This window comes from Eleutherodactylus coqui, chromosome 5 (assembly GCF_035609145.1).
Source record: "Eleutherodactylus coqui strain aEleCoq1 chromosome 5, aEleCoq1.hap1, whole genome shotgun sequence".
In the NCBI taxonomy this organism is placed as follows: domain Eukaryota; kingdom Metazoa; phylum Chordata; class Amphibia; order Anura; family Eleutherodactylidae; genus Eleutherodactylus; species Eleutherodactylus coqui.
The window spans coordinates 34,473,652-34,485,070 of record NC_089841.1 but is presented as its reverse complement, the minus strand read 5'-3'; the positions used below and the strand labels follow the sequence as shown (position 1 = coordinate 34,485,070).

The 11,419-nt window shown below is 51.1% G+C and overlaps 1 protein-coding gene across 3 annotated transcripts; it reads right to left on the bottom strand.

Moving 5' to 3' along the window:
* Nucleotides 1–2,618: 2,618 nt before the first annotated feature.
* LOC136629195 (uncharacterized) lies at nt 2,619–11,024 on the bottom strand. 3 transcript variants are annotated; one of them, XM_066605367.1, is made up of 2 exons: nt 10,126–11,024; nt 2,619–2,916 (listed from the first exon to the last, which is right to left on the bottom strand). In XM_066605367.1, the coding sequence occupies exons 1-2, from the start codon at nt 10,951–10,953 to the stop codon at nt 2,668–2,670; spliced, it is 1,077 nt and encodes a 358-aa protein (XP_066461464.1). In that variant the 5' UTR covers nt 10,954–11,024; the 3' UTR covers nt 2,619–2,667. The 3 variants fall into 3 exon arrangements, with proteins under 3 accessions (XP_066461464.1, XP_066461466.1, XP_066461465.1); XM_066605369.1 differs by lacking the exon at nt 2,619–2,916 and adding an exon at nt 3,248–3,480; XM_066605368.1 differs by lacking the exon at nt 2,619–2,916 and adding an exon at nt 6,138–6,242.
* Nucleotides 11,025–11,419: the final 395 nt, after the last annotated feature.

Sequence of the window (11,419 nt, the reverse complement as noted above, 5' to 3'; positions counted from 1 at the left end):
ATGGATGGAGTAGAGCTGTGTGTGTGATGTCTGGGGGATCAGGATGGATGGAGTAGAGCTGTGTGTGTGATGTGTGGGGGATCAGGATGGATGGAGTAGAGCTGTGTGTGTGATGTGTGGGGGTCAGGATGGATGGAGTAGAGCTGTGTGTGTGATGTGAGGGGGATCAGGATGGATGGAGTAGAGCCGTGTGTGATGTGTGGGGGATCAGGGTGGATGGAGTAGAGCTGTGTGTGTGATGTGTGGGGGATCAGGATGGATGGAGTAGAGCTGTGTGTGATGTGTGGGGGATCAGGATGGATGGAGTAGAGCTATGTGTGATGTGTGGGGATCAGGATGGATGGAGTAGAGCTGTGTGTGATGTGTGGGGGATCAGGATGGATGGAGTAGAGCTGTGTGTGTGATGTGTGGGGGATCAGGATGGATGGAGTAGAGCTGTGTGTGTGATGTGTGGGGGATCAGGGTGGATGGAGTAGAGGTGTGTGTGATGTGTGGGGATCAGGATGGATGGAGTAGAGCTGTGTGTGATGTGTGGGGATCAGGATGGATGGAGTACACCTGTGTGTGTGGGGGGTCAGGATGGATGGAGTAGAGCTGTGTGTGTGATGTTTGGGGATCAGGATGGATGGAGTAGAGCTGTGTGTGTGATGTGTGGGGGATCTGGATGGATGGAGTAGAGCTGTGTGTGTGATGTGTGGGGGATCAGGATGGATGGAGTAGAGCTGTGTGTGATGTGTGGGGATCAGGATGGATGGAGTAGAGCTGTGTGTGATGTGTGGGGATCAGAATGGATGGAGTAGAGCTGTGTGTGTGATGTGTGGGGAATCAGGATGGATGGAGTAGTAGTACTGTGTGTGATGTGTGGGGATCAGGATGGATAGAGTAGAGCTGTGTATGATGTGTGGGGATCAGAATGGATGGAGTAGAGCTGTGTGCGTGATGTGTGGGGATCAGAATGGATGGAGTAGAGCTGTGTGTGTGATGTGTGGGGGTCAGGATGGATGGAGTAGAGCTGTGTGTGTGATGTGTGGGGATCAGGATGGATGGAGTAGAGCTGTGTGTGATGTGTGGGGATCAGAATGGATGGAGTAGAGCTGTGTGTGTGATGTGTGGGGAATCAGGATGGATGGAGTAGTAGTACTGTGTGTGATGTGTGGGGATCAGGATGGATAGAGTAGAGCTGTGTATGATGTGTGGGGATCAGAATGGATGGAGTAGAGCTGTGTGCGTGATGTGTGGGGATCAGAATGGATGGAGTAGAGCTGTGTGTGTGATGTGTGGGGATCAGGATGGATGGAGTAGAGCTGTGTGTGATGTGTGGGGATCAGGATAGATGGAGTCGAGCTGTGTGTGATGTGTGGGGATCAGGATGGATGGAGTAGAGGTGTGTGTGTGATGTGTGGGGATCAGGATGGATGGAGTAGAGCTGTGTGTGTGATGTGTGGGGGATCAGGGTGGATGGAGTAGAGCTGTGTGTGTGATGTGTGGGGATCAGGATGGATGGAGTAGAGCTGTGTGTGTGATGTGTGGGGATCAGGATGGATGGAGTAGAACTGTGTGTGTGATGTGTGGGGGTCAGGATGGATGGAGTAGAGCTGTGTGTGTGATGTGTGGGGGATCAGGGTGCATGGAGTAGAGGTGTGTGTGATGTGTGGGGATCAGGATGGATGGAGTAGAGCTGTGTGTGTGATGTGTGGGGATCAGGATGGATGGAGTAGAACTGTGTGTGTGATGTGTGGGGGTCAGGATGGATGGAGTAGAGCTGTGTGTGTGATGTGTGGGGGATCAGGATGGATGGAGTAGAGCCGTGTGTGATGTGTGGGGGATCAGGGTGGATGGAGTAGAGCTGTGTGTGTGATGTGTGGGGGATCAGGATGGATGGAGTAGAGCTGTGTGTGATGTGTGGGGGATCAGGATGGATGGAGTAGAGCTATGTGTGATGTGTGGGGATCAGGATGGATGGAGTAGAGCTGTGTGTGATGTGTGGGGGATCAGGATGGATGGAGTAGAGCTGTGTGTGTGATGTGTGGGGGATCAGGATGGATGGAGTAGAGCTGTGTGTGTGATGTGTGGGGGATCAGGATGGATGGAGTAGAGCTGTGTGTGTGATGTGTGGGGGATCAGGGTGGATGGAGTAGAGGTGTGTGTGATGTGTGGGGATCAGGATGGATGGAGTAGAGCTGTGTGTGATGTGTGGGGATCAGGATGGATGGAGTACACCTGTGTGTGTGGGGGGTCAGGATGGATGGAGTAGAGCTGTGTGTGTGATGTTTGGGGATCAGGATGGATGGAGTAGAGCTGTGTGTGTGATGTGTGGGGGATCAGGATGGATGGAGTAGAGCTGTGTGTGTGATGTGTGGGGGATCAGGATGGATGGAGTAGAGCTGAGTGTGATGTGTGGGGATCAGGATGGATGGTGTAGAGCTGTGTGTGATGTGTGGGGATCAGAATGGATGGAGTAGAGCTGTGTGTGTGATGTGTGGGGAATCAGGATGGATGGAGTAGTAGTACTGTGTGTGATGTGTGGGGATCAGGATGGATAGAGTAGAGCTGTGTATGATGTGTGGGGATCAGAATGGATGGAGTAGAGCTGTGTGCGTGATGTGTGGGGATCAGAATGGATGGAACTCTATTTTATTATAAAATTAGGAAACATAACAGTAATTGTCAAAACAAAAGTATGACTCTCTCCACAGTTTGGAGCATCAAACACAAATTAACACAACATGTATTCCAGTCCGTACAATGTCCGCTCAGGAAGCTTGCTTCTTCTGAACAAAACAGAAAAATAAGGACCTCCTCATCCTCTCTTGACCTTTTTTGAGCTTCTCTTTTGTTCTTTGCCTCTTCTCCTGCTTTAGTTTTTCTGTCCGTATCTTCCCTTACTGCCCATGGACTCTCTGGTGCCAGAAGATCCTCGATGCCAGACAAATCAGCAATGCCAGCATACGTTCCCCAGAAAGAAAACAAATAAACTGGCTTTAGATTTTTTTTTTTTTTTTTTTTTTTTTTTTCTCATTTGAAATGAAACAACAGTACCACCTAGAGCATTCCCCTCATAAACCCCCCTACGCTATGCCGGGCCCTTAAGACATGAAAAGAAGATACCATGAAATGTTAACATTATTTATACAATTTTCTGTTTCCCTACGAAGTTATACCATAACCTACTTACAAAATTAGTGATTATATATATATATATATATATTTTTTTTTTTTTTTTTTTTTTTTTTTTTTTCCAACACAATAACTAATCTAATATTTACAGCATATTATATACATATATACACAAAATATAATTTAAATATAATTTTTTTATTTTTTTTTTTATTTATTTTTTCCCTCAATATAATTTAATTAAATGTTGTTACACACTTAATTCTCTTCACTATAAAGAAAATTCCCTTCACCCTCTTACCATCACCGTCTTACCATTGAGTCCTGGTTCAGTCATTTGCAAGCCCTATTTCTCCTTTTGTACTTAAAACAAAACAAAAAGCTATTAGTGTGAGAAAAACCAGCCCACCACCAGGAATCGGAAAGGGAAACAGGCTAGGGCACCGTAAAAGAAAGGCCCCTCCATAACCGAGATGCCTTTGGCGCTCCCAACCTGCTGCCCTCCCAAGAACGTACCTTCCCCAGGTCATCAAGAATGCCCCTACATACTACTTCCACCGGGAGGATTTTCTGACGCGTCGAAACTAGACACCTTGCGTGCCACGTGAAATATCTAACCACTAGGCTGACTAAATATAACGTGCATTTATCCCGGCCACCCAGAACTCTGAAAGCTCCATATGCCCACTCGGAATAGGAGAGTCCAGCCAGCCGGGGCCAGCCGATGGAAATCCCCACCCTTCTGTATACCTCTGTATTGAAGGGACATTGAAGTAGGAAATGCTCCATGGTTTCCACCGTAGAGCCACACTCCTCACGGGGGCAATTTCTTTCCTCCGTGCTCCTATACTTCAGATTGTCCCTCACATACAGCTTTCCGTGGAAAGAGCGCCAGGCCAAATCCCAAAACTTCATAGGGACCCTCACTGAATTTAACAAAACCAACCCACCCTCCAGGTCCTGGCCTGGGCAGTCCTTGAGGGCCAATGGCTTTTGGAAACGGGAGGTCAGGACCCTCCTATCAAGGAACCTCCTCGAGAGAGTCTCAACCTCCACAGCCCCCAAGCCCCATCGACGGATAAGCTTCAGAGCCGGAGTAACGTAAGCCGGGAGATGTCCGTGCGGCGTGCGTAGGTCTTTCACTCGCCCTCCTCTCACCCAATCCTGGAGAAAGGGCCGAAACCATGACTTAGAGGAAACTACCCACCAAGGAGCCCTTTCCTCATTGCGGAAGTTGACTAGATTAATCTTCAAGAAGGTGTTGACTAAAAACACCACGGGATTGACCATACCCAATCCCCCTAGTCTCCTTGGGCGGTATGTGACCTCTCGCTTCACTAGGTTCAGCCTGTTGTCCCATAACAGCTGGAAGAACAGGCTATAGATCCGTGTCCAAGAAGACTCTGGCAAGATGCACACGCTGCCTAGATAGATAAATAAGGGGAGCAGGAAGGTTTTGATGAGGCTCACCTTTTCCCTCAGGGACAAAGACCATCCCTTCCATTGGTCCACCTTTTGACTGGCATCTTTTAGTCTGCCTTCCCAATTTGTCTCGGGATAATTTCCCTGGCCGAAATGGATGCCCAGAATTTTTAATGACTCCTGGGGTCTTGGGAGGGTGTCCGAGAGACTAAAATCAGGATCTCCTTCTCCCAACCAGAGACTTCCACACTTATCCCAGTTGAGCTGGGATCCAGTTACTTCTGAATACTCCACAACCTCCGACATCACCCATCCCGCCTCCTCGCGAGAAGAGACGAAAATCGTGACATCATCGGCGTAGGCCACCACCCTTAGTGCCGGCCCAGAGTCCCCCAGGCCCACCCCAACCCCCGCCAACGGCCCACAACCCAACCTCCTTAAAAAGGGGTCGATCGCAAACACGTATAGCAGGGGGCTTAAGGGACAGCCCTGACGAACCCCGGATCCCACAAAAAAGGGGCGCCCAGCCCAACCGTTCACCAGCGGGAAACTCTCAGCCCCTTTGTACAAAGTTTTTAACCAATTGACAAACCCTACCGGCAGACCATATTTCAAAAGCACCGACCAGAGGTACTCATGGTTAACCTTATCAAAAGCCTTTGCCTGATCCAAGGACAGCAAGAACCCTCTCCAGTTCCCAGCCCTGCCCTGCTCCACAACCTCCCGGACACTCAGCACGGCACTAAATGTGCTTCGGCCTGGAACAGAACAGTGCTGATCACCCGAAAGCAGCTCCGGTGCAAACCGCACCAAACGATTAAACAGCACCTTAGCCAAAATCTTCCGGTCCGTATTGAGCAGCGCTATGGGACGCCAATTCTCAATCCGGGACGGATCCTTACCCTTTGACAAGATGATCAGGGCTGACCTCCTCATTGACTCTGGCAGAGTACCCGAGGAAAGGCACTCATTATATACCTCAGTCAATAGGGGAACCAACTGTTCCTTAAAGGTTTTGTAGAACTCGGATGATAAGCCATCCGGACCTGGCGTTTTCTTGAGCTTAAGCCCATCAAAGGCCAGTCTCATTTCCTCTTCTCTGATAGCGTCTGTCAAAACGTCAAGCCCAGAGGTCACTCTCTCTTCAGGAATGGTTTCAGCCAGGAAAGCCGACAGCCTGTCTCGATCTTGATCCTTCCCTGCCAGAAGGCCCGAGTAGTAGGATCTGACTACCTCCAGGATCTCTGAACTGGACCTCTTCAGAGACCCTGTACTATCAATCAGTCCTGTAACCATCTTACTATTTACTGACATCCTACAGTTTCTGTAGGGGTCGGGCGAGCGGAATTTCCCGAAATCCCTCTCAAAAACCAAGGATGTGTACCTATCATACTGGCACCTTTTTAACAGGGATTTCACTCTGGAGACTTCCTCACGGTTGCCCCCCGCCGAGACAAGCCTCTCGAGTTTCCTCCTCAGTCCTTGATATAAACGATAACAAGACAAGGATCTGAGGTTAGAGAGCTCACGGAAATACCTCGCTGCCCTTTTCTTGAAAATCTCCCACCACTCTGACTTACTGTTACATAGGCCCATGAGCGGAATCTGGCTCTGAAGGAACTCCTCAAAGGACTGTCTTATCTCAGCTTCTTCCAGGAGGGCCGAATTCAATTTCCATAAACCTCTACCCATCCGAGGGGTATCTGTAACATTCAAAGTAAACATAATTAAACAGTGGTCGGAGAACTCCACCTCCACCACCAATAAAGGTGAGGAGACAGCTTCCTCCTTTAAATAAAACCTGTCTATCCTAGACCTACTACTACCTCGATGGAAGGTGAACACCGTGTTGCCTGGGGCATGCCTGATGTGGGTGTCCTCCAGGCGAGCCTCACTGACTATTCTATTCAAAGCGACGCTATCATAATCCAGTCTGTCTTTGGTACCTCCCCTATCGCAGAGCCTCGTGACGTTATTGAAGTCTCCACCAAAGACTACCAACCGGCTTGAAAAAAGATAGGGCTTGATCCTTGTGAAAAGGTCCTTTCGCTCACATTGACTTTGAGGACCGTAGATGTTAATCAGTCGTAGCTCTTGACCTCCCACAAGGACGTCTAGGACCAAACACCTCCCCATTTCCACCTCAATCACCCGTCGGCATGTGACATCTGCGGTTTTAAAAAGAACCGCCACTCCGCTATACTGCTCGGCCGCAAGAGACCAATAGGAGGGCCCGTGAGTCCACTCCCTCTTTGCCTGATATATACTGGCTAAATCTGTTAGCCTGGTCTCCTGCAAAAATAAAATATCAGCTTCAACACGGCTGAAAAAATCAAAGGCCATAAATCTTGCAGTATTTGACTTAATGCTGGCTACATTAATGGTCGCCAGCGTCAACGGACTGAGTGCCGCCATCTAAGGTGATTAAGGTTGGATGACTCTTATCTTATCCCTTCCCCTTTCTTCACCCGAAAACCCACATTCCTCTCCTCCTCTCTTTAATGACGCAGACATATCCATGCCCTCGATTGTTGCCCCTCCTTCTTCAGGGGACGCCCAACTTTTGTCTGGTGGCTTCGGTACCTCCTCCCTCCCCTGGGACTCAGTCTTCCCAAGGACGGGAGGGGGGGTCACATCCTCCGGCCCCTCCCCACCCCTCTCGGGTTCCCCCGTCACCCCCACCAGCAAGGGAGATTCAGGTTCCCCCTCAAGGGATTGAAAACGGTTTGAAAGAGACACCAGAGGGGAGCCGGTTTGTCCTTCCATTAGTCTCTGACCCGGGGCAGGAGAAGATTTCCTTTTACCTGGTTGTTTTTTCTTTTTCACATCCTTTTTCCGCCTCTTTTCCAGCCATTCTCTGCCATCTTCATTTGATGACAGAGCGGCGCCAGAGGCGGACCCCTCTTCCCTCTGCAGTCTCTCGGTCTCCTCCTCCAACTCGCTCTCCCCTGGAGCCTCAGTAGCAGGAGCTTTCTCAAGGGCAGGGGCGCGGACCGTACCAACGGTTTTCCCAGATGTTTCACCTGCCCTTGCCGCCTTCCTGGCTTCCAGGCGTCTCATCTGACTTGCTGTCTTACTGCCGTTCTTCACTGGACCCTCAGCCCCAGTACCCCCGTCAACACCCTCCCCCACCGGCAGACCCTCACCCTGCGTCTCCTGAGGCCTACCCGTGGGTTCAGGGGCCGTGTTGGCACTAGAACGAGGGCAGCGGCTGTAGGGGTGTCCTAGAACACCACACAGGTGACAGCGTATGTCCCTACACGATGCGGCTGTATGGCCCACCCCTCCACATGAGAAGCACACCTGCTGAGTGCAGTCTGCACTAAAATGGGTGGGATCGCCGCATCGGTGACACACTTTAGGCTGTCCCCGGTAGAAGACCGAGATCCTGTCCCTACCCAGATAGGCCGAGGAGGGGATGTGGGTCACTGAGTTCCCCGCCCGGCTCAGCTGGACCAGAAAAGTCCATGCCCCGGACCAGATACCATATTCATCCCGGTTTTTCACCGGGGCACCCTTAACTTCTCCAAAACGACTTAACCAGGTCATGATATCAAGCGAAGACAGAGACTCATTACGCGTTAACACAGTCACCGTCTTTACATCGTCCTGGCGGGACAGGGGGGAGACCCTGAAATCCCGCCAGCCAGGCCGATTCTTCACCAGCTCGTAATTGGTCCAGAAGAGTTCCAAACCCTCTGGCCTTACGAAACTGATGTCGAACTCCGGGGTACCGAAGGGATGGATCAGAGCAAAGATGTTATGTGCCCTGAAGCCCATCTTCAGCAGTAGTTCAACCACCTCACTCCTCCTAGGGCATGTTTCATCACTTTCCCACCGAAGACGGACTGCATTCCTTCTGGTCCCCCTTGGCCCGCCTGTTGGGAGTGACCAATTTCCCGTATTTTCTCGGAAGGCAGAAAGACCAAAACGTTGAACCCAAAAACTTAAATCCACCTGCTCACCATCTATAAGGGCAGACCTCTCGCCCCGTCTCAGAGCGGCCGTGAGTTGCTGTCTTAAATCCCTATCCGTGCCACCAGACAAAACCCTCCTCGCATCACCCTGAACTGCACCAGCGTAGCTCTTTGCCCCAGGGGCCACCGGGGGGTTACTACTGCGGGGAGGGGAGGGCCTAGATGAAGGGCCCGGCATAGACCCCCTCTCATCTCCACTCATCTCATTATTTCTCCTGCTCCCTTGCTGGGGAGGCTCAACCCCTTTTCCCCCTTCCATAATTTTTCCACTCCCGCATCCTTCACCTGCATTCTCACCTGCACCCACACTCTTCTCCCTCCCCTCACTCTCACTACTTTCCTCAACCTCCACACCTTTGTTATTCTGTTTTGTTCTTTCACCACTCCCCTCCTCCCCTTTATCAGTGTTTAGCCTTTCATTTCCCTTATCTATTACAATCTCCTTCTCTCCCTCTGCTTCTACTTGCTTTATGACTTTCACCCCCTCATGCACTCCACCATTCTTTCTTTTATTTCCCTTTTGTCCCTCCTCAGTTCCCCCTCCCCTCTTGTTTTGGGAAACTGCTTGTACTGTCTTCCCTGCTGCTTTCTTTACCTTCGGGCTGGCCTGCACCGAAAGGGTCCCCGACGAGCCTCTTTGCAGCATGGCCTGGGTCCCCCCCAGCCGGCCATCCCGACCGCTCTCACTCATTCTTCTTTTACCCTCCTTTATTTCAGCCACACTCTTACAACTCGCAGCTCTTCTCATTTTAACATCTTCCAGAGAGGCTGACTTTGGCGCGGTTTCTCTAGCACTCGGGCCTGCTGCTGTCTTACTTGCCCCAACTGATTTCCCAGTAGCACCTTCCTTGGGCGCTACTGCTTTTACATCTATTTTTTTTCCCTGGACATTTTTAACCCTCTGAGTGCTGAGAACCCCGGACTGCTTTTTACTTTCATTCATCAGCTGCCCCTTTTTAATCACTCCTGCCTTTCCACTCCCCGCTGCCTCAGCTCCCCGCCGCTCCGTCTCCTGTGCACGATCCGCTGCCTTAACTCCTAACTCCCCGCTGGACACTAGCCCCGTGCCTGTACGAGCCGAGAGAGTTTGGGATTCAGATTTTACATTGATTTTTGCTGGCACTGCTGATTTTACACTGGCCTTTCTTGATGTATTTAACCCCTGCACGGTCCCTTTTGTTTTAGTATCTTTTCCTTTGTCCTGGAGAGGAGAGACCACCGGCCGCTGCTGCGTTGCCGCCTGTGCGTTCTCCCCCCCTCCAGGGCACTGCTCATCTACTGTTGGCAAACAATCCATATCATCAATGGCATCATCTGTCCCCTCACCCGGCTCCTGTACCTCCACCACAGTAGCCTGGTCTGAGGAGACCTGCATAATTACATGCTCCAACTGTACTTGCTCCACCGAGCCCGCGAAACTATCATTACTATGCCCCGCCCCCTTGTAGTCTGACCCTGCAGCAAGCACCTTGCCAGACTGGACACGGGGGGCTACCAATGGTTCTATTTTCTCTCCCTTTTGACTGGCTCCCGGTGCCACTTCAGACACCGGGCGACCCCCTGCCGCAGGGATTGCATTATCAGGAAGTGGCACATATCTTGAACTTACCACTTCCACTGTAGCCTTCTTCGCCTGGCCTTTTGCGCGGATACGGGTGTCCTCTTCAGGTGTCTCGTTCCCGAAGCACAGCTTGCTCAAATCCGGGGGGGCCTCCATTTTCTGGATCTCGCTGAGTAGATACCCGCCGCTGTCACTTTCCTCTTCCATGGATGAACCTGAGAGGGGCGGGTCGGCTTGTCTTGCCGGGATGCTAGCGTCAGACTCGTGACCCGTCCTCTGCTTTCCTTGGCCGCCTCTGGGGCTCTGTTCATTAACCCCCTGCGATCTAGCAGTGTTTGAATGCTGCTGCAGGCTTGCAGAAAGCTGGGTTTTCCCTCTGCAGCCTTCCTCTGCACTCTCTTCACTGCTGGTATAGAATGGAATGTTCCTATTAAAGCGCTCCTGGTGTCTCCAGTTCTCTGACATGCTGCCTCCGTTTGCCTTTATAGCCTCTTTTCTTGCTGTCAGTTTCTTAATTTCCTCCATTATGTTCTTTATTTCGTCCTGATAGTCTTTCTTTTGGTCTCTTGAGCATGTCTCTAGCAGGGCTTTCAGACCCTGCACTTCATGCTGCAGTTTCTTCAATTTGCCGCTTATTGCCTCAAACTCCCGCTTGTACTTATTAAAGCGGGTGGCTAATTGCTCTACTGTCTCTCCATCCTTTCTTTCACCCCAGGAGTACAGATCTTCCTCCTGGGGCTTACCTTTAGTTTCTGCTGCTTGCACTTTCAGTCTCTGCGACCTCCTTAATTCTGTATTGGCTCCTGGAACCGGCTGCCTCTCGCTGCCCCCCGCCGGTCCATCCCGGGAGGCAGTGGATGCCCCAGGCGAGGGCATACTCGCTGGGGAAAAGCAGACCTTCTCCCCCTGGAAGAGAGAGAGGCTGCCTGCAGGTCTTCACTCTCCAACAGCTGAGCACACACTGCTGCACTCTGACACGCCCACCGCAGGATGGATGGAGTAGAGCTGTGTGTGTGATGTGTGGGGGATCAGGATGGATGGAGTAGAGCTGTGTGTGTGATGTGTGGGGATCAGGATGGATGGAGTAGAGCTGTGTGTGATGTGTGGGGATCAGGATAGATGGAGTCGAGCTGTGTGTGATGTGTGGGGATCAGGATGGATGGAGTAGAGCTGTGTGTGTGATGTGTGGGGATCAGGATGGATGGAGTACAACTGTGTGTGTGATGTGTGGGGGTCAGGATGGATGGAGTAGAGCTGTGTGTGTGATGTGTGGGGGATCAGGGTGGATGGAGTAGAGCTGTGTGTGTGATGTGTGGGGATCAGGATGGATGGAGTAGAGCTG

Excerpts from the sequence above, each read along its gene's own strand:
- LOC136629195 (XM_066605367.1), bottom strand. The coding sequence starts at position 10,953 with ATGCCCTCGCCTGGGGCATCCACTGCCTCCCGGGATGGACCGGCGGGG. Across the intron at positions 2,917-10,125 it reads AGAAGGCTACAGTGGAAGTG|GATCTTCTGGCACCAGAGAG; the intron begins GTAAGTTCAAGA and ends TCTGGCATCGAG.